General features: G+C 54.4%; 1 protein-coding gene across 1 annotated transcript in view; it reads right to left on the reverse strand.

Annotated features, from left to right (window-relative positions):
- LOC136005846 (hydrocephalus-inducing protein homolog) overlaps positions 1-26,680 on the reverse strand; it is a 62,651-nt gene that overhangs the window by 28,310 nt on the left and 7,661 nt on the right. The window contains exons 8-22 of the mRNA XM_065663740.1: positions 26,330-26,509; positions 24,661-24,855; positions 18,454-18,543; positions 16,972-17,091; positions 13,686-13,820; positions 12,937-13,136; positions 11,960-12,084; positions 10,870-10,901; positions 6,457-6,556; positions 5,224-5,342; positions 4,632-4,855; positions 3,338-3,416; positions 3,141-3,201; positions 1,529-1,764; positions 846-946 (exon numbers count right to left, since the gene is read on the reverse strand). Of these exons, the coding sequence (XP_065519812.1) occupies positions 846-946; positions 1,529-1,764; positions 3,141-3,201; positions 3,338-3,416; positions 4,632-4,855; positions 5,224-5,342; positions 6,457-6,556; positions 10,870-10,901; positions 11,960-12,084; positions 12,937-13,136; positions 13,686-13,820; positions 16,972-17,091; positions 18,454-18,543; positions 24,661-24,855; positions 26,330-26,509 (1,997 nt within the window). The remainder of the gene's footprint in view (positions 1-845; positions 947-1,528; positions 1,765-3,140; positions 3,202-3,337; positions 3,417-4,631; positions 4,856-5,223; positions 5,343-6,456; positions 6,557-10,869; positions 10,902-11,959; positions 12,085-12,936; positions 13,137-13,685; positions 13,821-16,971; positions 17,092-18,453; positions 18,544-24,660; positions 24,856-26,329; positions 26,510-26,680) is intronic.

Raw genomic sequence — 26,680 nt, forward strand, 5'->3', positions numbered from 1 at the left:
CCTTTACCCCAGCAACGCAGGGTGCAGGCCACCACCTGCCCTGCGCCGTGAGCGATAACCCTCTCCCAGGCCCTGTGGCTGCCTTGGTCCTTTCCCCACGGGTCCGCACGCCAGCTGCTCCCATTTGCACTTGTTCTACACAACTGCAGCCCAGGCACTGACTGCACAACTCTGCCCGGGAGAGGGAACAGCACCGGTGAAATGCATCCCTCTTGCCGTTGAACTGACGCCCACCGCAGCACAACAGGCCTGAATGTGGCTGAAGCAAGAACAGCTTTGCGCTTAACTCCGAGAACATCAATGCTCAGCAGAGCCAGACGGAAGCACAAAAACCTGAGCTCACCTTCCACACCAAGGACTACTTTGTCTGTCACAAGATCTCGCCTTTACTTTTCCCTCACCAGTCCTGCCCTAAGCCCCTTGCCCGTCTGCACGGCCCCTCCTTAACTGAGGCAGACAACAGCTTGCAGCAGCTGCTTGCTGTGGCCTAAACCAGTCCTGGATCCTGGCCACAACCCAGCACAAGTCCAACACTTGCAGGAAGGAGGAGAGGCGGCCCTTTGGAAACATTACACCTCAAGCCCCCAGAGCAGGCCGATAAGGAATATAATCACAGTTTCCTGTAGGAGAAGGCCCTGGGCCGTGCCTGTGGCTGAGCACAAGTGCTGCTCATCATGGACTGCTTTCCATGCGCTGCTGTTCTCCTGTCTAGCTGGGCAGAACTAGCTCATTGAGCAATGCTCCTTGTTTGGAGCTGGAGCCAGCCAGCTCTACGCAAGGCAGCACCACTTGCTTCTGGCAGATGCATAGGGAAAGAAGAGGGGCTGCAAGGGAAGCATTGGTACCTGGCTCTGACGGGCAGTGATAACACCTCTCTGCCAACACCATCCACATCAACCACCAGGGCCAGCTTGTATCTCTTCACGGTGTTGGAGCACAGGGTGACCTGGAAGACAAGAGCATCAAATACTTCATCACTCCCAAAACCCATCGGCCATATGCAGTGCCCTCCACATCTCCTTCCACAGCAAGGAAAGGGAGGATTTAGTAGATATGAGGAAGATGAGGTATCAGGAAGAAGTTCTTCCCTGTGCGGGTGCTGAGGCCCTGGCACCGGCTGCCCAGAGAAGCTGCGGCTGCCCCATCCCTGGCGGTGTTCAAGGCCAGTTTGGATGTGGCTTGGAGCAGCCTCGTCTGGTAAAAGGTGTCCCTGCCCATGGCAGGGGGCTGGAACTGGATGAGCTGTAAGGTCCCTTCCAACCCAAAACAGGCTAGGATTCTGTGATGTTTGCCTTTAATTCTTCTGCTGGTTCATGTGTAGGGCACAGTCTCTGGCAGTAACAGAAGTCTTTGGACAATACCTGAATTACCGAATGCGCTTTGCGTTGCCAGGGCAGATGTAGAGCCCAACACTAGTGCCCAACTCTCACTCGCAGGATGCTCAGAGCCAGCAGTGCTAAAGCCCCCTCAACGCCACCGAAGCTCCAGCTCCACCTCTGAAGCACACAGGGCTGGACTCTTCGCGTACCTGGATATCCAAGTGTCCCTTGGCGCAGATGGTCCCTGTGCAGGGCCTGATAGTAAATTCAGCTGGCTTCTTGGCACCTGGGGCTCGCTTTCTCCACGACGGACCAGTGCTGTCTGACACCTGAGCAAAACTGGTCACGCTGGGTGCTCCCGAGCCGTCCCCAGGAATGCGAAGGTTGAAGTTGAAGGGCACCGAGGAAGTGTTAGTGAGGCGGCAGCACAGGGTGCGAGGAAAGCCTGGGAAAAGGACACAACAGGAGTTTATTATCCCGTGATTCCTGGGGTGGACATCCTGCGCTGATAAAACTGCGCTTGGAGTTTGCCTCCTTTCAATGGCAATTACAGCTGATTGAGAAGCTCTGTGGGGAAGTCGTCGTCAATTACGGTCCCTTTTACGCTTGTCACACAGAAATGCCACTCTGACACAGGTGTCTCTAACTGTGAGGAGCTCTCACCTCCCCCAGACCAGCACCAATTCCTTCTCAACCGTGACGGTGCATCCAGAACATTTACTCTCAAAAGTCAGTCCAGAAAAGTCCCTGTGAACTCCACAAACACTCCCACAGTTTTCGAGAGACAAAAGCAGTATGCTGTCATCGAAGAGATGATCCAGGAAAGGAAAGGAAAGATGAAATTGGCAGCCACAGCATGATGCAGAGCACTCTGAAGCAGTTTCTCCAGACAGGAACCTCGGTGCATCTCCTGGTTTGGGACAATCGAGACCGAGCCTGTGGCAGCTCACGGCCCACTTCACTGGAGGCAAACCTGATGCTTGCTCAAGAACAAGCAGGACCTGCGTCTCACCCTCCCGAAGGAGCGGGGACAAACGGCCATGCTGCACACCGCCTTTCATTACCCCACAAAGGCTGACATGGCTTCAGCTTTGGTACTTGCTTTCCATAATGGAAGCCACTGAGACAATCGCAGCTGATCTGGGGGGTTGAGTTCACGTTTAAACTTGAGACCATCTCAGTGAGAAGTCCTTTGCGAGACTGAGGTGGAGAACCAGAATCTGCATCTCAGTGGAGAAGCTCTGGGTGCACAGCCGCCAGCTCTGTCAGCAGAGCTGGGCTTTTGGTGGGGAAGGAGGAGCCCATGTCTGAAGACATGGGTGCCCAATGCGGAGCTACTGCTTGGCCATGTTACCTGGGAGCTGACAACGAGTTGGCCTCACAGCACTAATTGATTTCTCACGCTAACGGTCAGGTGGGTAAATGGTGCCCTTGCCTCACAACAGCAAAATTCACCCAGGGCACCTACAACTTGCCTTCAACTCCCTTCTCCAGTTGGCCGCGGACAAGAAAGACTTTCACAGTCATTCTGTTGCTGAGGACTGGCAGATTGGGGCTGGACTGACTGTGAGGGACACCAGAGAACACTGACTTTCTACTCCTTCCGTTCTATTTGAACCATTCAATTGGCTCTGTGCCATTCTGTCTGGTTCTGTTTGATCTCATGATGGCAAAATACTGCCTAGCAGCTGGCAGTCCTGGTTTTGACATGCTGAAGGTGGCTATGGAGGAACACAAGTGACAATGCTGTCCTGGACAAGTGCTCCATCTGGGTAAGGCTCAGACCTCCCACCCTGCAGCCCAAGCCCAGGGCACACTCACCAAAGGAGACTTCACCGAAGCGGAGGGACGATACATTGAAATGAAACGCCGGCCCAGTGACACAGCCACTGTGAGGACAAAGGCAGAGGAGACATGGCCTCGGTTAAAGAGAACTGCAAAGCCTTCAGCTTTCCTTACCGTTCCAGTGGGTAAAAGCCGGCCTGAGAACCTCAGGGGGTTTCAAATCAAGCCCTCACCCTCATGCTCAGCACAGCATCCAGGTGGACGGGAGGCAGCCAAAGCAAAGCGGTCAGCAGCCCATAGCTGCTTGTGGGGCTTGGGGCACAGTGTCATGCAGGGTATGCCCCCAAGTTGTTGATGGCCTGAGGAAGGCACCAAACAAGTGATGGCTGCGTGCCTCAGTTTCCCCATCTGTAATGTGTTGGACACAGGGGTGTCCCCAGTAAAGCACACTCAATGTAACTACCCTTCCCAGCCACAGCTTTCCTGCTTTGGCATTTCTTAGCTGGAACCGCTCTTCCCATGGAGTACAGGAACACCTTGCTCAGAAGATCTTGATCCACGCAATCATTATGGGGGCAGGACTTTGAGACACGAAGCCGGGGGAGCCCCAAACATCCCTTGACAAGAGCCGCAACAGCTCAACAGAGCGGACAGTTGAATCTTGGAGGAAAACATCAGCCAACCACCAGGGCACCAGCTGACCCATCCAAGAGCAACACGTCTTAAACCACCCAACACAGAATCGTCAAATCATCTACGCTGGAAAAGACCTTTAAGATCATCAAGTCCAACTGTCACCCCAGCGCTGCCAAGCCCACCACTAATCCATGTCACTAAGGGCCTCGTCTACACGGTTTGGGAACACTTCCAGGGATGGTGACTCCACCACTGCCCGGGGCAGCCTCTTCTAATGCCTGACCACCCTTTCGGGGAGAAACTGTTCCTAACATCAAGTCTAAATCAGCCCTGCACACACTGAGGCCGTTTCCTCTTGTCCTTTCCCTTGTTACTTGGGAAAAGAGACCAGCCACCTCCTGGCTCCATCCTCCTTTCAAGTAGTTGCAGGCATAACGGAACCTGAACACACCGCATCTCCTCACCCGCCCTTAAATTCAGCAGACTTGAAGGCTCCAAACTCCAGGACTCACCAACATCCACCTGAATCACCACGTGAAGCTGCACAGCACCCATTAATTTATTTCATGGTTGATGCCAACCAATGCCAGCTCTGCCTCTCAGCTCAAAATCAAGGACCACAGCAAATGGTGTGTTCAACCCAACCTATTCCATGGCTCCCTCTTGCTGACAATTCCACTTCATTTGCTGCTGCGGTCGCAAGGAGTCAGCGTCAAACTGGAGTCAAGGTTAGTGTGGGCTCCTAGTGTGGGGATGCCAGGATGAGAGCCAAGATCAAGACCTCAGACAAGCCTTTTCTTTCTCTGCTCCATCAGCAAATGAGGCAGGTGGGAGATGACTACCCAGAGAGAGCTACAAATGTGGCCGCCAAGCTCCTAGAACCCTCCTCACCTCACAGTCAGCGTCAGAGGCTCAGGGGATCCCTTCACATTGAACTGGAATTCCTCTGTGAACTGCCCCACGACACTGGCATTGAAGGAGATCCAGATGGCCTGATGATCAAAAGGCAAAAGCATGCCCTCCCGGGGGCCAAAGGTGAAGCAGGAGCCCAGAGCTCTCTCCGGAGAGACCACGCTGAAGGGCGTCTCAGTAACTCCTCTGTTGAGCAGGAACACCTGCAGCAGCAGCGAGAAGGCAACATGGAAATACATGAGGAATCCTCTTTGCTTACAGAAGGCTCACTTCTTTTCTAGTTTAGCAATTAACATCTGTAAAAGGCAGAAGATGCTGAGCGCTGCTGCCAAATACAACAGGACGAGTTCTGCCTCGGGGTTTTTTTCCATGCAAAGCGGGGATAACTTCACACAAACAGAGCCACTCTGGGCTTATTCCCCTGACACAGAGCACTCCACTTGACCTGCAGTGCCAAGCGCCTGCTCAGCACCACCAAGTTGATTCAGACCCATCCCACAGCTCCACGAGGCTCGCTGCTGCCCGGGAGCCATCCGGATCCACCCCATGCCCTGCGCCCCGTCCTGCTCACCCTGTAGCTGTGGCTTGAGCCAACAGTCACCTCCCCGATGCTCAGCTGGTCACAGCTGAGTTGGACCTGGGGCCCGACGCCTTCCCCGCTGATGCACAGGGGCAGCCTGGTCTCACAGCCTGTGGAGGGAAATCTCTGTGAGTGCAATTTCCTCTGCTACCCGGCACTTTCCAGGTTGTCTCAGTGCTGCTGCCGGTCCCTGGGCTGGATGGAACCAGCTCTAGATGCTCCAGGAGAAGATACGGGACCCATCTCGTCCCTCAGGACATACGCCTTGGGGCTGCTTTCTCATTTCTAACCAACCCCCTGGGCCGGTGTCTCAGAGAACCACAGAATGGTTTGCGTTGGAAAGGACCTTAAGATCATCCAGTTCCAACCCCTTGCCATGGACAGGGACACCTTCCACTAGAGCAGCTTGCTTCAAGTCCCGTCCAGCCTGAACTTGAACATTGCCACGGGTGGAGCAACTTCCTTGGGCAGCCTCTTCCAGTGCCTCACCACTCTCACAGGAAAGAATTTCTTCTGTACATCTAAACTAAATCTCCCCTGTTTAAGCTCGAACCCATCAGCCCTTGTCTTATCTCTCCAGTCCCCGATGAAGGCGCTCTCTCCAGTCATGGAAAACCAGCCTTCCCACTGAGCAGATCACATAAGCCATAAATGTACTGCTAACGTGCACATCCCTTGGTGCAAAGGCAACCGAGACCTCAAGGCTTACAGCTAAACTCCAAGGTGGGTCCTTTCCCTTAAATTTGCTAGAGATGACAGAGCACAAGATCTTCAGTCTGAAGGCTGCTCTCAGCCACTGAAGCAGCCTAAGGTGCCTGAATCCTGGCTCAAATTTTGGATGAGCTCTCACTGCCATCCCAGCCTACTCTGCACACAAAGTGAGCAGCACGAGAAGGAGGAGAGAGCCACGCCACAAAGACTCATCTTGGACGTAACTGGTCTGCAGGGGCCTGGTGCTCCTTCACTAAAGCTGTGTTGCAAATGCTGGCAAAGCCATGGCGGGAAAGCTTATTCCTTCACTGCTTGGTCACTTCTGGGATCAGGAAGGCAGAGCCAGGCATCCTGAGCCCTGGCCTCCGACAGGAGACCACCGGGAACCACGGGGACAGCGGCGTGTGCCAGCACTGCCCTGTTGAGCCCTCCAGAACTACATGAGGTCCGAGTGGGCTGGAAGAGTGTTTCTACCTCCTCTGTGGGAACAGGAGCAGGAGGAAAGAGCTGTACCTGAGATGTCACAGTAGACTGTCTCTTGGTAGACTCTGGCTTCTTTGGGCTGAAAGATCACACTGATTTCAAGGGAAGAATTGGGCAAGACATCTCCCTCCTGAAACAGAAGTGACAGCAAACCATTTATCTTCAAACATCACATTCTTGTTTCCACTGCAGCCCTGGAAGCCTCTATTTAGAGCATCAGCAAAGAGCAAGGAGCAAGCAACGCTTGTCAACAGCATTTATAGGAGAGCTTGGAAGCAGCAGCTTCCAAAGTCCCTCGCCTTTACTGGCACCCGGAAGGGGCATTTTGTTCCCCTCAGAAGAGACTGAGCTCTTGCCCACGGATTTAAGTCTGGGCCACGCTACCAGTTTCTGCAACTCTCTGCTGCTCTCGCAGAGGATCCTGGCACTGGTGCACATTCCCAGGAAGCCCTGCCACACATTTCAGGAGGCATCCCTGGTTTCTATAGGCTCTCACTTCCTGCAACTGGTTTAAGGAAAGGCACCTCTCAGCCTTACATGGGCTGCAGGAGCAACCAAGAAGAGAACAGCAGCCCCTTCCTCGGAAAACAAAATAGAAAAAATAAACTACTTTCACCCACTGTAAAAGAAAGAAGAGGTTGGGATTATTCCAGGGTTTACTCCAAGATGAGAAGGGATGCTGCGCTGCTCAGACAGCAGCCATTCTTCATCTCAAGACCATGCAAATACTCAGAAGGCAGGCTCTGGCTGATTGAAGGCCATGGGGTTTTTGCTGGCATCACCAGGAAAGTGAGCAGTTTTCTCTGCCTATCTGCAGTAGAACTCAAAAAGCCCGTTTAAACCTGCCAGCCTCGTGTCCAGGCTCACAGACGACACTGGAAGGGAGTCTCAGATGTGGTATAAATCCAGGTTTTAGGAAGGGATTGCTGTGCTTGGGCTCAATTTGGCCTCCTTTCCACCCAGGACCATTGCATTCTGCAGGTCAGTATGTGAACTAACAGTGCACCAGTGTCCTTTCTTCACCCCCGCGCGCTACGTGGGAATGTGTCCTTACGGAGAATAACTGATACCTCTGAACACTGTGAGGACACTCATGACGTGCCCTTAATTCACAGCCCTTGCAGCAGAGCCCAGCCTGGGGTCGGCTCTTGCCGCTGTTCAGAAATGCTTTTTGCAACAAGTGCCCCTAGCCTCACCAGAAACCGGATGTCTCCTCTCTTGGCACATCAAGCAGCTGATGTGGGATCTGCCAAGGGACCTCCTTCAGAGATGAGAAGGAGGAGGAGCAGCAGGAAGGGAGGTTCTCAGCCATCACTTACCATGGGCACAATGGTGAAAATATCACTGCAGAAAGGCATGGAGCCTCCCTGCACCTCTGTCCCCTGGTTCTGGGAGCTGCAGATGGGAAGGGAAGGGTGTTCTCTGAGAGGGGGGACCAGCCCGTGCTCCGCAGGAACATCAACCAGCTTGTCCTCTTCCTGCCTCTGCAGCCTGTGCCATGGGAGAGACGAACCAAGCAGATAATTGAATAAGCAGCAGATGTGCAAAGCCTGTCGTGTCAGTGCACGAGCAGCAAAGCACTCGGCGAGGAAGAGCAGCAGCTCAGCACAGGGCTGACCCTGAGACACAGGCTCCCACATGGATCCCATCATTGCCGTTCTTCCCAGCACAGCAAGGAGTTTTACTCCTCACTGACGAGCTAACAAGAGGTTTCTTAAAGCTGGCAGCCCTCAAGAAAAAGCCTCCTGCATTGGGAGGGGAGAAGCAACTGGCTTTCAGCTGCTCGTTACCAGCATCACACTTTTCCCCTTCCCTTTTGCACCCACAGGGGTGAGGAGACAGTATCTGCACTGCCTTTCACCAGAGGATCCCGGTGCACTTCCAAAGCAAAGCAACGGATTTGGGCATCCCATCACTTCAGTGACACAAATGGGTTTCTGAGCATGAAAACAGAGGTGCCAAGAGACGAAGGCACTCTGCCCAGCATCACCTAGTAAAGAAGTCAGGACCAGCATCTCTGAATGCAAACCCTACGTGGAATCTTGAACCACCTCATCTTTTCCCTCGTTTTGGCCTCCACTGCAGAGCTGTGATGCACTTAACCTCTCCCTTTATCGGCGGCTGCAGCAGAAATCAATCTAGTGTTTAAAGATCACAAGCGGGAGATGAAAGGGGAGCACTGCTGCAGAGCGGTTGCTCCTTGCTGGCACACTGCTGTCCCCCCTTCACGCTCCAGTCCCCTGGCCATGAAGAACCAGCGGGTGACAGCACTGGGGGACCAGGGGAAAGCTCCACGTGCAGCAAATCGAGGCAACGCCGTGTGAACGATCATCACCCAGCTAAATCCAAACGCAAAGAGAAGGGAAACAGGCAAGGACGTTACTTGCTGCACACACACTGAGCCTCGCGCACATGCTGTGCATGAGGAGGGCTTCCACACACTGGCATGAGCAGCCCTCAACTCAAGCTCCGTCAGCAGGCCAGAATCACATCCCCAAAAGCGCTGCAGGAGGGACACCTTCTAATGGGCCATGTCTTTTGGGGTCACATCCCAACACAGGCGCCTGCACTGCCTCCTCTCAGGAAAAGGCCCTCTCTCCTCTGAGGTCTCAAAAGCTTCTCTGACAGCAGGACGGTGGCCTTGGACCATCCCCAAAACTACGAGTAAGGAGGAACCAAGCGTCGTGCTCAGAGTCAAGGACAGAGACTGGCACGACAGCAAGTCTCATACGTAAAAAATCAGGTTGAAGTGAACTCTGGGGAAAGCTGGTGGCTTCTGAGGGGACAGAGGATCACCCAGGGTCCAGTCCGAGACAGGCAGGTGGGGAGAGATGCTAAAGAAATGGTCCAGGGAAGAATCAAGGCAAGCTCACGAGATTTTCTTTTAACTCAGTGCGTTTGCACAGAACTCACACACTGTGTCATTAAAAACAGACAACAGTGGAAAACCAGTTCTGGCCTTTGAGGCATTTCTGACCTAATTACGCTGAACTTGATGTGCTCAAAGCCCTTGAAAAGTGCTGCAGTTCAAGGCAGTTTCCTGATCAGCTCTGGGTTCAGACTAACTCCCGTATATCTGCACCCATCTGAGCCTGAAAAGTCGCACAAGGATTGCCCAAGTCACATAAGCTTTAAAGTGTCATTTCCAGTTCATCCCCCCAGGCTGTGAGTGTTTCTCTGCTGCCTGAAATGGCAATTTCAAAGCTTCGCCAGAGACACCCTTGGAAGAACCTGCCCCATCTCTCACCACCACGACAACACAGGTTGCTGAAGCCCAAAAGCACTTCCAAGTCCTGGCTGCCCTCCCTTCCCCGCAGAGCCCTCCACATCTGCCCAGCCTATGAGGAAGGCGAGAAACACCTCGTTGGGCCAGAAACCAGGACACTGAAAGGCAATTCCCCAGCCTACGGCAGGACGGCCTCCACCTTCTGGGCCAACCAAGCACTCTACCCTGCCTGTGACTGGAAAAGGAGCCTGCCAGCTTATCAAAGAAGAAACTGCTTGAGTATCACAATAGCTGTGCCACCTGCAGCTCTTCAGTGCTACTGCTCAGTGCAGTCCCAGGTACCGAGTGCTGACACCTTCCTCAGCCTCATGGACCCTCCGTAGTGCACGGATCTCTGAACTCAATAGGTTGCCGCTCCCAAACGTGAGTTTGCCCTCTCAGGCAATCCAGTGATTGCACTCAACCTTCTCTCCCCAGAACATCATCCTCAGCTGTAGCACGGCTGGGACTGCAATGGCAAGGGTTAAGCTCCACGCTGTGCATGGGTTTACGTGCCCTAATCCGTTCAAAAGCCCCAACAGCCCTCTGAGACCGTGTTAGTTTTCCCCTGGGGCATCTATCTTTCTGAGACGAATCTCTCAAACAAACCTCAGCTTCTGCCGCTCCTCCTCTTCCTGATCAACAAAACGCTTCCACTGGAAGTGGGCCGTGATGGCACTCTGATTGTGGATGACCAGGGAGCTTAGCTTTGACAGCGTGACAGAAGTCTTCTCAACTGTCAAGGAGCTCTTGTCAAGCCTGATGTTGACATTTACGGCTGTTCCACAAAGGCTTTTGTGAACATCTTCACCTGGAACAAAGCAAAAGCAAGTCTCGCCTCATCTCACTTGCTGACGGAAGTACAAGGAACAGAGCAATCTGCAGGCAACAGAAGAAAGAGCTGCAGTTTTGAGCTGCATAAGCAGTTCCCCGGATCAGGACACTTAGCATATCCTGACAGCTGCACATGCTACAGCATGAGGATGTCCTGGCACCACCTTAGGCACCTTATTTTGGGGGACGTTCGGGGAGATGTATCTTTTCAGATGTGCCCGGGTGCCCTTTGGGCTGCCATCCCACTCAGGTCACAGGGAATTCTACATCCAAGTCACTCAGTGACGCTGAGGAGCGCCACCTCAGCCATGCCTTGCCCAGGGTCTCCTGCAGGCAGGAGATACCCCCAGTGTCGTGTCATCCTCATCTCCTGGTCCTGAAATATTGGGCATAGCTCTGATCTCAGAACCCAAGCGGGAGCATTTGAAATGAAATGGAGAAGGGCAGAAACAACAATGGAAACTACAGAGCAGCTTCGGTGCTGAGCTCTGCACTCAACAGGCTGCTACTGGGCCCTCGGATCCATCTGCCAACTCCTTCTTTTGCTCCTGCTACGGTCACAGCCAGGTGTCTCACCACTGCCCACACATTCTTCCTTGTCAAACGTGCTGCTGTTACCACTTCACCACCGGAGAAGTGAGTCCCTTCACTAGGGTAAGTGTCCTCTGGAAGGCTGGAGACTTACTTCCAGCACCAGAGCAACACGCACAGCAGCACAGCCATTTCAAAGTGTTTCTCCAAGGTGGTGTTCACGACCTACCTTCAGGCATCATTGCGCCCTCACATTACTGACTCCAGCCAGCCCTAGCAGCAGCTTGCTCATAAACCTCACCACTAAAGAACTGCTGCTAACAAGGCGGTTTCTACAGAATCATTCCCAGGCTACAGCAAAGCTCAGAGCACCCTAATGGCTACCGCTGCCACAGTTACTGCTCCTCCTGGTCACAAGTCCTCAGCATGGCCCAGCTCTCAGCACAGCACCAACTGTACCCATGCAGCACATCACAAGAAGAGGGTCTCTACCTCAAAGGCCTTCCCAGGAACTGTAACACAACAGATCGGGATGAAAAGCAATGACCCGTCAGGAGAGCTCTAGGGGACAGGTTGCAGGCTCTTCAGAGAGCTCTCTTGCACGTTAAAAGCCATCTCCTTTTCAGTCAGGCTCCCTGCTGTGAGTTCTTCTGCAATGGAGCACCCAGAATATTCGCCATCGCCCCCGGTGCACCGTGCGCAGGAAGATCTGCCTGCGTTGTTACAGGCTGAAATATTCCAGCACAGGAATATCTGGCAGCCAGCAGGGGAGCTTTGCTCTACTCAGCGTGAAGGAACCTTGCAGAAGGCATTCAACAGGACAATGAAGCCACCAGATGATGACAGACAGCGCAGACACCGCTCTGGTTCGAAGGACACACGGAGGGTGCACCACGCGCTTACCTGTGTCATAGTGAACGATCATTGGACTCGTATAAACACCGGTCTTTGGTGGGTGGAATTCCACCGTGACTTCCATCGCTTCTCCAACGCCAAGAGTCCCAATGGAGGGATCCACAGAGAAAGGGCTGCAACACAAAGAGAGAGATCAGGACTGTATGGGAGACCCGGGCCCTCCGTTAAGTTTGCAGTCTAGTTCGCTTCAGCTCACTTGTGCAAGCAAGGAGCAAGCAAACCACAGTCGGTACAAGAAAACCAGAACATCCAGGATCAGAAATAGAGCGGGTGGCTCTCCCTGCTGAAAGAGAACCAGACCTCAGAAGATCCCGCGGTATAACACGACCCCAGCCCCCCACACTCTGCACCCAGTTCTCAGTTCTCAGCTCTTCACCTCTGCACACGTGCAATCCAGTTACTCAGAATTCTGCTTTTTTGTGTAGTTCACTTAAAACTTTCCTAATGCTTCCCATTTCTTTATTGCAACTTGGGACTGAAATAGTTCATTGCCGAAGTTCGGGAACTCTTAAAACCCTTGTCAAGGAGCTCTCCACACACGCTCTATTACCCAGTAGAGTAGTTGGCAAGCGCCTTGCAAATAGATGCTAGACTTCACTGGGTATTTATTGTGGTGGTGCCTCTCACCAGCTCATTGCTTGCCTGTTTCTTGAGGCTGTGTTTGGGATCCGTGACCTGAGCCCCTCGAACTGTCCTCTGCCACACAGCACCTTCTTCAGCAGTCAAGCTGCCTTCCTACCTTGCCTCTTCCAACCCAACAGCATCAGACCTGCAAGATGCTGCGTTGCAGACACCACTGCAGTGTCAAACTTGCTTGCAGAGCTTTCTCAAAACACTGCAAGCAATGGCAAACCCCACGTGTCCTGCCCATCTCCAGCACCTCAGATGCTCTGCCTCCTTTTTCTCACAGTTTACAAGCCCATGACCACGCAACAGCATTTTGCGCAAGGGATGAGCTCCTTTACCTCAGAGTGGTGATGCTGTAGCAAGCCTCCCGCTTCCCCACGTTGCGCACCAGCAGAGTTTTCTGGGTGCTGAACCTGACTGGACACTCGGAGAAGTTCAGCTGCTCAGGGAAGTCCAGGCTGGCTCGGGCACCTATGGCTCGGATAGGCACAAAGAACTTCTCCCTCTCTGTGATGATGATAAGCTCGTCGAAATAATCCTGCAGGGAGAGAAACAATCTCAGCACAGTGCCTTTAGCACCATGCCCATGGCAGAAGAAGAGCTGCTGGTTTCTGTGACTCTCACAGTAGCATTCGGTAATGTACATGCACTTTTTACCCTCACGGCCTTTCATTACAGATTATTTCACAAGCAGGGGCAGCCAGGGACCATGGGGCAGATCCTCTTTAGTTTCTACAGGCATGCTGCCCGAGGGTAGGCCAGAGTATTGAACTACATTTAAGCAGCAAACAGAAGATGAGGAAAAGGCCGTGCACAGGCAGCAGACTCTCAGCCCTGAAGCCAACAGACGTTACGTTAAATATTCCACCACTGAAGGGGAAAACAGCCTGAAACAGGCAAGAGCCTCCAGCCTATGGGAGCACAACCTTCACCACCAGGAAAGAGTCTCCCCCAGGTCTAGATCCAGTGCAACTCCACTGAACGCAGGCCACTTCTTCAAAACCCACACCACACGCCTGCTTTGGAACCCAGCCCTGCAGGTTCACCTTCCCCTCAAGGCGCCATCTCTCGGGACCTCCACTCTCACCTTGTCCTCATCAGGTCTGAAAAGGATGCGGTAGGTTGAAGACATGCCCGGTGCTACCTTATAGTCCTCATTACTCGGGCTGATCAACTCGAAGTAAGGAGAGTTCCCCAGGATGACGTTCAGCAGACGAGGAACCTGCAGGGAAGACACAAGTAGGATTTTGTCGCTTGTGGAAACATGAGAAGGGACCAGGACAGGCCATGTGACATCCTTCCTTACCACCTTTCCAAAACACTTTTAGCTCTGAAGCTACACGCACGTAACACACGAGAGTGGACTTGAATCCCTTCTGCTGAGCTACACAGCTGCAGCACAGAGACAGTAGGAACAACACGCCCTGCTCTGAAGGCAGCAGGAAGGAGATGCAGTACCTCAAGCCACCTGCGTATTCAACAAGCCCAAAGAACATGCTTGCTTCTGCCTGCACACATCCATGCAGTCATACCTCTGGAGGGGGAATGTATCATCTGAAGGCAAACCAGCGTGCGTTACACGGGGAGGGAAGGAAGTCACTTCTGACACACCAGGGTGGAGCGGGGTGGTCAAGCTGCGGTGCTAGTCATGGCGGTGGACCAGCAAGAGAAGCAGACCACAGACACTCTGGGCTTCCTGAGAATAAAAGCTTACCTCAAGAGCAAAAGGACGAGCGCAGGAAGACAAAAGAACAACCCCAGGAAGAAGCAGATGGCTAAGAGAATTTAAAGGGGGCTGCAAAGCAGCAAGGGAGATCCGTAATACAAGGAAAGGCTGGTGCAGAGATGAGAACACCCAACGTGCCTCTACGATGGATACCACAGGCACGGAGACAGCAAACAGACATTCTCTAGCACACAGGCAGCAACGCCCCAGCACCCAATCTCATCTCAGAAAGCATAACAAGGAGACTTTGAATGACAGGCAGCTCCACTGATGAACACGACGAGCCTTGGAAAAAATGGAGGCTCATTCTGCACCCCTGACCCAAGCCTGGTGACCCATGGCCAAGGCAGCCCTGGACGCTCTAAACACCCTTTGCTCCCACCAATGCCCTGGGGCAGCAAGCTCCAGGAGCCCATTTCCCACTGCAGCCACACGTTCTGGTCGCCAAGTCCCTTGGCACGTGAGCCCAGGTGGCAAAGATCTTCAGCAAGAGCCACCCAGGATGCCTCTGAGGGTGCTGAGCAGCAGCCTGAAGACAGGAAAGCAATTCGACAGCAAGTAGGCAAGAGCAGTAAGCACAGAGTGCAGCACTTCCGTATCGGACTGAATACAGAGCACCTATTGGGCTCGATTGCACTTTGCCTCTGTTACACATTGCTGCTAGCTGCAGTTTTAGGGAGCAGACAACCTCAGCTACCACGCAGGATACATCAGTAGGATTCCGAGGAATGTGGGAAACTCGTGAGACAGAGCACAATGTTCCTTTTCTCCAGGACATGACCAAAACCCAGCAAAATTAGAACATAATGAACTCTCTTGGGATTAGCATCTCTATCTTTGTGCATTTAAATATGCCAAGGGTTTTCCTTAGAGCTCATCTGCCTTTTACACCAGGGCTCTCCGACGCCTGAGGTTGTACCAGCTTCACAACTGATTCATTTTGGGTAAAATCAACAGTTCACACACTGCCTCCCCTTCACAGGGCATAGAAATCCCAAGCTGCAGCTGTTACCAGTCTCTTACGTTTTATTGGGAATGGCACCAACATCAATGCAGGTGTTGTTTTCCACTTGGGAAGCACGAATAGAGCAAATTCACTGTTTGCCTCTTTGCTGGTACTTGGCAAAGGCAAACATTCTGAGGAGCTGCACGGATGAGGGAGCAGCTGAAGCCAAAAGGCACAGTGGGAACGAAGCAGAGCAGTAGGAAAAGAGAAACTGAGGCCCATTTTAATAAGCGAAGGGCACACCTGCAGCAAAGATTGCCCAAAGTCACTGTGAACCACACCAGTGGTGTCCCTTGGGCATAGGTACCCACATTGCAACTTCCCAGTATGCCCAAGCTACACCAGGAATGACACAGTACTCTCTGGGAGTAACTGAGGGACCATACTTTCATCCTTCCTTGCCAAAGGGTCTTCCATGCTCTACCACGTCCCTGTAAAACCCGTTATCTCAGGAGATACTTTGACTTCTCTTGCTGTTCCTCCCGCTACATTAAGCCCTGACGGTGTCACTCCTTTTGTCCCCTCCTTTGTTTCTCCCAACAGGGAGATTTGAGGAGGGCGTTAATTCACCTGCACACTTCCACCTCCCCCCCGCTCCCTGCTGTGCCCTCCTCTCACACACACGTCTTGCTCTTTCTTACACAACTGGATCCTGAATTACGCCTGTTTCTCACCTTTCTCTGCTTCCAGCACACTTCCTCTTACGTACCAAGAGAATCCCTGTGCGGAAGAAAGCGCTCCGCGACAGGACATTGAACTCAGCCCCTTTCCTCCCTCCTGTCTTTTCCCACCAGCTTGCTCTTGGCACATGCCTCACTGGAGCAAACGTTTCCCCAGCTGAAATTCAAAAGGTCTCCATTTCCCCCTCTACAGCAGAGCAGAACAAAATTGCTGCCACTTCTCAACTTCTCCCTGCTCATTTTTCGTAGGAAATCTCAACAGGATCACAATCTTTCCCGTTCCAAGTTGGAGACCTTCAGGAGCACATTACCCTGCCTGTGCTGGGATTCTCCAAAGAGAACGCACAGCCACGCTGGCTTAGAAACACCTGAGCAGAACCGAATTAGGCTTAGCAGGAGACTCAAGTGCCACCTCAAGTCCAGCCCTTTAACTGCTGCTGCTAAGCCAGCCTGTTTCTCCTGCTCTTCCAAAACACCCAGCCTGGAGTGCTAATGCCAGGAGTTACAACTTACTCCAGCACAAAGTGGAGAAAACTCAAGCCCTGTGCTTTGACACGGAGTTGCACACAGGGGGCTCAACAGGCTGAGAGAGGGAAACATGCCCTGCCAGAAACCAAGATTAACCAAGGAGCCACCGGGACATGGTGCACACTCGCGGTAAAGCATGACAGCAGGCAAGCACTGCCCAGCCCTCGACATTCCCATCAGTCCAGGGCTTTCAAGGGGAAGCATGCTGGCTCAAGAAGCTCCTTTGGCTTAGTTACCACCAGTGCGCGGCCAAAACCAGCGGCACAATCCCCAGCATGGCAACATTTCCCCCATCTTGCAGAATCACGCTGCTGAGACATTTTATTCTGGATGCGCTGCGCTGCAGCAGGTAACTTGCTCTGCTGCACACCACGTGAATTCCACTGCTCTCCTCCTCCAGCCCAGTGCTCAGCCTCCACAGCCCAGCACTTACCCTGTCGATGTTCCTCAGAGCTAGCGCCGCTATGTAGAACTGGCGGGGAACGTAGTTCTCAAACACCACCTCGGATGGGAAAGGCTGGAACAACCTCTGGTCCAGGCCAACTGCTGAGAACTGCAGATGCAAGACAGAGCAGAGAGAGCTTCAGCTGCTGGGAGAAAGATTAACGAATGAAGATCCCACACTGATCTCCAGTAAACACAGTCTCTTGGTGAGTGCATCTGCCCAGCTCACACTAGGAGATGGGAGCCCACCCACCTCCGCTCTCAGCTCACAAAACGTTTCTGGACCATGTTGAGCAGCCTCAAGCTAAGAAGCTCTTTTGCAGGCTCTTTCTCCAGGTTGCCTTCTCCAAAAGGCAAAGCAGCGCCCACCTCCAGCAGAGCCCTCTGCTAAGGGGCTCCCTCAGCTCCAGACGCTTGCTGGAACAGTCACGAGCACTCAGGGAGCAAGCAAAACCCAGGAGTTTCCAGGAGCCTCCACAGGAAACAATTTGCAGGTGAACTTCCCTCTGAGACAGCGAGACTGAGTCCCACGCATCCCAAATATCTTTTTGGTTTTTTGATGCAGACCCGAGAAACCAGTCGGAAGACACCAGTACCAGGGAGGAAAGGCCAACAAGAAAGAAACAGGGCAGGTGGGAAACAGACAAATGAGGTGAATGCTGGATGGGGATGAAGTTTCAGCTGAAGTCTCAGCATTACGGGGCAACTTGAGCTAGACTGCAATTCGTATCCCCTTTCCCCACGAGCTTTAAGTTGATGCTTCACTCTATTCTCTTACTGCTCGTTTCTTGAACACCGCTGCAGAAGCAGCTCTGAAAAATGCACGCAAAGACCAAACGCTGACCCAGCAGAGGCAGTACTTGGAGATAATTCCTCCCTGCTTGCTCTCCCCTCTCCCAGCTGCACTGTTGTCACTCGAGAGACACAGGCAGCTCTCCCGCTTCTCCACAAAAGCCACGCTCAGGCCGAGCCCAGTAGCTGTAGCACTGCCAGTTATTTGGGCGCCCGTCTTACGTGTTCCCACCTCCTGTGCTGCCTGGGGCAACCCGTAACCGATGTGCTACATCAGGTCTCTTGCTGGCAGCTTTCTGCTCAACAGCCTACCTCAGTCATCCACCCACCTGGACTGTGTGTTAGACTGAGCAGTCCTGCAAGAAAAGCAGCTTTGAACATCCATCTAAGAGAACACTGATCCAGGCAAAGCGCATCCACTCTTCTCTGCCCAGCAAAACCCACCCACTGCAGCAGAGGTTCCACCGCCTTTGTGCAGACCAGGAACTTCAATGGCTCATTGGAGAAATGTGTTTTTTGCCTTTCCCCCAGCACAAAGAACTCCACCACCACCAGTTGGAAATGACAACAGGACCTCATCACCAAGCTGCTTGGGTAAGCTGGAGGCAAGGCTGCCACAAGCACGTGCCCTCTTCAAATGTCACATCAAACGGCAAGGAGAAGAGCAGGGAAAGGCTACCTTTTGATGGGAGACTTCACCCATGTCCCGAAGCTGGGTAGCCCGGGGCCGCCTCATCTCCCGAGGGCTGGCCAGCCTCTGCCTGGTGGTGAGAGACTCTTCTGCCTCTCTGACCAGCTTCGGATTACGAGATGCTACCACTCTGCTCTGGAATCCATCCGCCCTTCTGGAGGACCTCATGGGCCGGGGGGTCTTGCCACTGGCCATGTCGCAGAGGTCGCCTGGAAGAAGCAACAGTTGGACAATCCACAACCCCAGAACCTTAAAACCCTGGACCCATGGAACCCTGGAACCCCGCAACCTCAGGGAAGGGCCCTTAAAACTCACCCAGTTCCAACCCCCTGCCACGGGCAGGGACACCTTCCACTAGGGCAGATTGCTCCAAGCCCCGTCCAACCTGGCCTTGAACACTGCCGGGGATGGGGCAGCCACAGCTTCTCTGGGCAACCTGTGCCAGGGCCTCGCCATTCCTGGCACACCCAAAGGACACAGCTGTGTCTCCAGCCTCTGGCATCCTTCCTAAGCGGAGAACACAGGGCCTCCCCACCCTCACTCATGATTAGACCATATTTAGGCTCCATTCATAGACGTAAAACCCCACAACAAACAGACCCTGAGCCAAAACAGCCTTTTGCTCTGGGGGCAGTCCCACGAGCCACACAGACGCACCAGGCGCTACTGGCACTTCTCACCCTCTCTGCAAGGAGCCTGATGATGTTTCTAACTAACTCAGCACAGAGTTCAAGACTCTGAGTAAGAACTATACTTTCTCAAGGCTACTTTGCCTGGCTCACGTTACAAAGATTATCTGGCAAAAACGGCTCCTTCCAGGCAGGAAATCACCCCACTGCCCAAGAGCATTTCTCCATGCAGAAGGACGCCCTCATTTTCGCTTGTTAACACCCAAACTCCAGGCTCTCTACAGGCACTCCAGGCTGCCACAGCAGGAAAAAAGCAGGAAACCATCGAAGGCACATGAGCAATTAGCTCAGAGCTACGTAAAATCCAGGATGATATTCCCTCCTGCTTCCCTGTGCTCCACATCACCTCTGCTGTGTGCACTTGCTGGACACAGCAAGACAGCATCTAGGCAAAGATGGCCATTCCCTGCCCCTCGACTGCTCCCCACACCCTGCAAGCAAGGCAATCACTTCATTCCTTTACTGCCAAGGCAGCGAGAGCACTGCACGTGTTTGTGGTGCCGGGCCCTCCACGGCTTCAGGAAACAAGGCTACCGTTTCCTTTTGTCCTTGCAAGAAACTCCAGAGCTCTGCACTGCCCTACGGACAGGAGGACCTGCTGCAGCAAGAGCTGGGATTTAGAGCTGGAAATAACTCCTTTTCAAGGGAGAAACCTAATGGGGATGATCCAGCATTAAGCTGGGTTTCAGTGGTTTCTTACCGGGTCTTAAGAATAACTGCCTTATTCGTTCCAATTCTCCAAGCTGTGATTTCACTTCACTTGAAACGAACCCTGTCGTCGCCCCCACAACGCTTATTTCCAGAGGGCTTCCAACCTCCACAGCCCAGCCAGCCCAGCAGCTTCCCCCCGCGCCCTGGAGCAAGGCTCTTCCACAGCCCCAGAGCCTGCAGGGACCAGCCTCCCAGAGGAGCAGGAAAGGAGCACAACGGAGCAATCGGGCACATCTCCCTGCAGGGGCAGGACAAACCAGCCACCAGGACACAGCACCCCTCCAGCCCACCACCCCACGGCTCCCTGCTCCCCACCTCAGACAGCCAAGGCTCCCTTTGCTGCAGGACCTACAGCCTAGCTCCAAGTCTCTACCCTCCCTGCAAGTTGCACGGCAATTTCAGAGCCCGTTCAAGCCCTTCTACCTGCCCAGCCCTGCTCTTAGCCCAGGGATGTTTAAATCCTGCCGGCTATCACACAACTGCCCCATCCCTGCTGCCAGCGGAGCTGCCTCCTCCCTGCCCAGGGCCAGACGCTACCTGAGCACGGGTGATTCACGCTTCTCCTGGAGGATTCCTCCGTGCGGGGCCCAGCCTTGGCTCCTGAATGCCCTCGCGCTGCTCGGCAGCTGTGGGCAGCTGCAGGGACAGGAGCCGCCCAGGGACGCCTCGGTGTGGCTCTTGCCCACCAGCACAGCAGCTAACTGCTGCTGGGCTGCCAACAGCCAGGGGAACCTGGGCAGCAAAGGACAGGGCTGGCACCTGGGCTGCCCAGCCCCTCTCCTCAACGCTCTGGCTTTGCCAGCTAGGGCAGGGTTTCACCAGCGCCTCGAGGAAGCAGAGCTCAGAGCCTGACAGTAGCTCAAGCCTGCTCCTGCCTCAGCGGCTCAGCAACTCCTGCTCTCACTGGGCCACGGCTGCTGCTCGCCTTTAACAGCAGCAGCTCCCCTGTACGTCACAATAGGCGAGGGCCACACGTGGCTTCCACGGCCACCGCAGGGCCTTGCTAAAGCTACAGCCTTGCGGATCCCTGCAGCCCCCCTACGCCTTCAATGTCTCCCCCGCAGTGAAGCCCTGCACCAGGGCTAAAGTGCACCTTACAGCAGCATTTGGTCACGCTCCGTGAGCGACACATAAATTGCTGGAGACACCGCAGATGAGCCAAGAATTTCTCTGCTTCAGCAGGAAACAAAAAAGCTTCCGCACTGACTACAAAGCAACCATTTAATTCCTACTTTGCTGGCCCACGAGGAGCCCCGCCATACCAGGGCCATGGCCAGCCTGCCTTTGGGGTGACCCCTGTTGCTGTCCCTGGTGAGCGCCCGTCGATGACTTTGTACCCATTAAGCCTGCGCACACGGGCACACGCACCACACAAGGCCACCCAACTGCCCGGGGCATCTCAGCTGCCAGGAGCTTCACACGTTTGCAGCACAGCGTTTGCCAGAAACAAAAGCTTCCCATGAGACTCGGGGCCACAGGCAAAGCAAATCCTCACACCTGCCTGGCGGGGAACGTGGAGCCCTCACTTTGAAACCAACACTCATCATCTGGGCCTTTACAACACAGGCAGGGAGGATATGAGCCCCGAGTGCTAACTGGCTCTCCAGGCAGCCAGCCTCTGGAAACACTCCAAAACATGTCCCGCACCATGTCCAGCCATGAATCCAGCTGGAAACTGGAGAGCTCAGGCAAAGACACCTCAGGCGTGACACCCCTGTGTGCTGAAGGCACCAAGGCAGAAGCTCTCTAACTAAAGGAAACCCCTTACAAAAGCTCTACCACAGCTGACATCATTAATAGGAGCCCACTAGTAGAGCTTCCTGCTATTTCCTTCATAACCTTCAACTGCCAGCCAACGCTGAGACAGCCCAAGCTCCCTTCCAGGGTCATAGAATCATAGAATCATAGAATAGTTAGGGTTGGAAAGGACCTCAAGATCATCTAGTTCCAACCCCCCTGCCATGGCCAGGGACACCTCACACTAAACCATCCCACGCAAGGCTTCATCCAACCTGGCCTCGAACACCGCCAGGGATCGAGCACTCACAACCTCCCTGGGCAACCCATTCCAGTGTCTCACCACCCTAACAGGAAAGAATTTCCTCCTTAGATCCAATCTAAACTTCCCCTGTTTAAGTTTTAACCCCTTACCCCTTGTGCTGTCACTACAGTCCCTGATGAAGAGTCCCTCCCCAGCATCCCTATAGGCCCCCTTCAGGTACTGGAAGGCTGCTATTAGGTCCCCACGCAGCCTTCTCTTCTCCACGCTGAACAGCGCCAACTTGCTCAGCCTATCTTCATACGGGAGGCGCTCCAGTCCCCTGATCATCCTCGTGGCCCTCCTCTGGACTTGTTCCAGCAGTTCCATGTCCTCTTTATGTTGAGGACACCAGAACTGCACACAATACTCCAGGTGAGGTCTCACAAGAGCAGAGTAGAGGGGCAGGATCACCTCTTTCGACCTGCTGGTCTCGCTCCTTTTCATGCAGCCCAGGATACGGTTGGCTTTCTGGGCTGCGAGCGCACACTGCCGGCTCATGTTCATTTTTTCATCGACCAGCACCCCCAAGTCCTTCTCTGCAGGGCCGCTCTGAATCTCTTCTTTGCCCAACCTGTAGCTGTGCCTGGGATTGCTCCAACCCAGGTGTAGGACCTTGCACTTGTCATGGTTGAACTTCATAAGGCTGGCATCAGCCCACCTTACAAGCGTGTCAAGGTCCCTCTGGATGGCATCCCTTCCCTCCAGCATATCAACCGGACCACACAGCTTGGTGTCACTGGCAAACTTGCTGAGGGCGCACTCAAGCCCACTGTCCATGTCAGCGACAAAGATGTTGAGTAAGACCGGTCCCAACACCGCTCCCTGAGGGACACCACTCGTTACCGGTCTCCAGCCGGACATCGAGCCATTGAGCACAACTCTTTGCGTGCGGCCGTCCAGCCAGTTCTTTATCCACCGAGTGGTCCATCCATCAAATTGGTATCTCTCCAATTCAGAGAGAAGGATGTCGTGTGGGACAGTGTCAAACGCTTTGCACAAGTCCAGGTAGATGACATCAACTGCTTTACCCTTGTCCATCAATTCTGTAGCCCCATCATAGAAGGCCACCACATTGGTCAGGCAGGATTTCCCCTTAGTGAAGCCATGCTGGCTGTCACCAAGCACCTTGTTGTTTTTCATGTGCCTTAGCATGCTGTCCAGGAGAATGTGCTCCACGATTTTACCAGGCACAGAGGTGAGACTCACTGCTCTGTAATTCCCCGCGTCTTCCATTTTCCCCTTCTTGAAAATGGGGGTTATATTTCCCGTTTTCCAGTCGTCGGGAACTTCACCTGGCTGCCATTATTTTTCAAATATGATGGCCAGTAGCTTAGCAACGTCATTCGCCAGCTCCTTCAGGACCCGCGGATGGATTCCATCAGGTTCCATGGACTTGTGCACGTTCAGGTTCTTAAGACGGTCTTGAACCAGATCCTCTCCTACACTGGGCCTAAGGTCTTCATTCTCAAATTTTTACCTTTAAGTGGAACCGACTGAAGTCTTAACCGTGCTTCCCCAAAGAATCTTAGAGAATAACAGAATCGCAGAACGGTTTGGATTGGAAAGGACCTTAAGATCCCCTAGTTCCAACACCCTGTCACAGGCAGGGACACCTCACACAAGACCATGGTGCTCAAGCCCCGTCCAACCTGGCCTTGATCACTGCCAGGGATGGAGCATTCACCACTGCTTTGGGCAACCTGTGCCAGTGCCCCACCACCCGCACAGTGAAGAATTTCTTCCTTCTAGCTAACCTGAACTTCCTCTGTTTCACTTTAAGCCCATCACCCCTTGTCCTCTTGATACAGTCCCTGATGAAGAGTCCCTCCCCAGCATGCTGGTAGGCCCCCTTCAGATACTGGAAGGCTGCTATGAGGTCTCCACCCCGCCTTCCCTTCTCCACGCTGAACAGCCCCAGCTTTCTCAGCCTGTCTTTGTGCAGGAGCTGCTCCATCCCCCTTAGCATCCTCGTGGCCCTCCTCTGGATTTGCTCCAACAGCTCCATGTCCTTCTGTTGAGGACACCAGAACTGTACACTGTGCTCCCAGTGGGGGTCTCATGAGAGCAGAGGAGCAGGATCACCTCCCTTGACCTGCTGGTCATGCTCTTGGTGATACAGCCCAGGACACAGGGGGTTTCCGGGCTCAAGCGCACGCTGAAGCGCCTCATGTTCCAACCCCCAGGTCCTTCTCCTCACGCTGCTCTGAATCACTTCTCTGCGCAGCCTGTAGCTGTGCCTGGGATTGCCCTGACCCAGGGCCAGGAGCCTGCACTCGGCTTTGCTGAACTTCATGAGGCTGGCCACCTCTCCAGCATGTGCAGGTCCCTCTGGATGCCATCCCTTCCCTCCAGCGCGCCGGCTGCACCACACAGCTTGGTGTCGTCTGCAAGCTTGCTGAGGGTGCTCGATCCCACTGCCTGTGTCAGCGACAAAGATGTTGAACAGGGTCTGCCCCAACACCGACCCCTGACGGACACCATTCGTCACTGGTCTCCGTTTACACATTGAGCCATTGACCGCGACTCTCTGTGTGCAGTCATCCAGCCAATTCCTTGTCCACCGGCTGTGCATCCAGCAAATTCATGCCTCTCCCGTTTAGAGACAAGGACGTCGTGTGGGAGGATGCTAAATGAAATTTATTGGCTCCAGAGAGCACGAACGTGGCGGGAAGGGCCAGGGGCAGCTGGTCACTTGCGGGTGGAGGGCAGGCCCCGGAGGTGGTAGATCCAGGAGCCGCCAGGGCAAGAGACCACCAGCCTGCTGGTGACAGGAGCGGGGCCGCCCGTGAAGGAGACGGTGATGGTGGTGCTGCTCTTGGCGCGCAGCATCTCCGGGGCCCTGACGCTGAAGGCCGGGTGCTTTACGGCATACTGGAACGCCGTGGCCCTCGGGAAGACGTTCCTGAAGGAGATGGAGGTGGTGCCGCCGGCTGGGATGAGGAAGGGGCCCTGGGGTTCAGGGGGCAGCGCAAGGCCGATGAGTGGGATGCAGTACTGCCCGCCCAGTGCAGAGCTGAGCTGCAGCGTGGCCTTGGCTTTGCCCAGGTGGCAGGGCTCAAAGGTCACTTCCACGTTCAGCTCCGAGCCCCCAGCGCTGGCGGGTGCCGCACTGATGGATTTTGCCGTCTGGAAGTCGGCACAGTCGGTCTGCACAGAGGAGACAAGAGACCATGGGGGGTTGGTCACAACAGCAGAGCCAGCGCCTCGGGAAGAACACGATGGTCCCCTGGCCCGTCCCACCCAGACCATAGCCCTGGTGAGTGCCTGCGGTGAATGGGCACGAGAAGTGTGCAAACGTGCCCAGCAGGGACAACCCTGCACCCAAGCCCCAAGACTGCCAGACCTGGGCTGCAAGCGGGAAGCAAGCCCAGGCACCACGGGGCCTGCAAAAGCAGCTCCAACCAGGGCAGCAGACACGGGCCCGCAAGGGAGGACAAGCCCACACTAGTGGGAAGGCCCCTGGGCTCACATGGCCACCCTGGCTCTGCCAGGCCACGCCAGAGGCACTCGGACCCCTTGGTGGAGAGGGCTGGTGCTGGCCAGAGGAGCTGCCTCCCAGCCAGAGCCCCGGCAGCCCGGGCTCACCTGTAGGAGGTACTCGGTCTCCTGCTGGGCAAAATTCCGGATTTTGGTGGTGATGGTCTGACGGGAGCCCAGCGTGGTGCGGAAATACACGGGCTTCTCTGGCCTGCTCGAGGTGGCTTTCAGCTGCAGGTTGTAAGACAGAGAGCCCAAGTCGCTGCTCTGGAGCACCAGGTGCCCGGTGCTCTCACCCGTTTTCAGGGGCTGATACTCCAAGACAAGATCCGCCTGGGAGGAAGGAAGGAAAAAGCCACGGCGTCAGGCACAGGCAGGGAACACGTGTGCCTGAGAAGGGGGCAGCTGGTCCCTGCTCTGCTCAGGCAGCGCTTGAAGGCTGGGCTGCCTTCCCCGCTCTGACTCCCTCTCTCTCGGGCACAGCCTTGCTCCTTCTGGGGGACGGTTCACTCAGGGACAGATCCCAACAGCTCAGAGCCCTCCAGCATGATGCCAGAAGCTGCCCACCCTAAAAAGCCCCTGTGCTCCCCCAGGGCACACACCACCTCCTGTCAATGCAGGCTGCAGACAACCTGGCCGCGGGATCAGGCTTGTCCTGCAGCCACTCGCACCTGGAAGCAACACATTAAATGAGGGGCACATGGCACAAGGACCTGCCACGTGACGCCCAGTGGCGGCGTGTTACAGGGGCCAGCAGGGCAGACTCCACCAGCGCAGGATGATTCCCACTGGGGATATTCTCGCACACTGCTCCCTCTCTACATCATCGGCAGGGAGCTGCCCCTCCGGCCACGAGTAGGGAGAGCAGAGTGAGCCGCAGGAGCTTTGCTCCTACCTTTGACTGTGCAGGAACAGTAAAGTGCTGTGGAACGCTGACGCCCGGCACTTTGCAGTTGATGGCAAACGTCACCGGGACAGGCAGAGGGTTGTCCACCTTGACGGTGGAGGACACTCTCTGCCGAACGGCGGTGCTCATTTCGACAGTGCCGATGGGTCCCGAAGCCATCACCTTGAAAGTCACCATGTGGAACAAGTACTCTCCGGTTGTCTCGTTGAGGAAGGTCACCTGAATCAGACAGAAAGGGAAGTGCTGCTCATTCCACACATGAAAACAGACCCGGAAGAGCCCACCGAGCTCAGCGCCCTGCTTCCAGGAATGGCTATGAGCACCCAGCGAGGAGGAGTGCAAGACCAGAGAAAGCACCTGTGGTATTTCATAGGACCCGTGCACGTGGAG

The sequence above is a fragment of the Lathamus discolor genome, chromosome Z, assembly GCF_037157495.1.
Source record: "Lathamus discolor isolate bLatDis1 chromosome Z, bLatDis1.hap1, whole genome shotgun sequence".
Classification (NCBI taxonomy): Eukaryota; Metazoa; Chordata; class Aves; order Psittaciformes; family Psittacidae; genus Lathamus; species Lathamus discolor.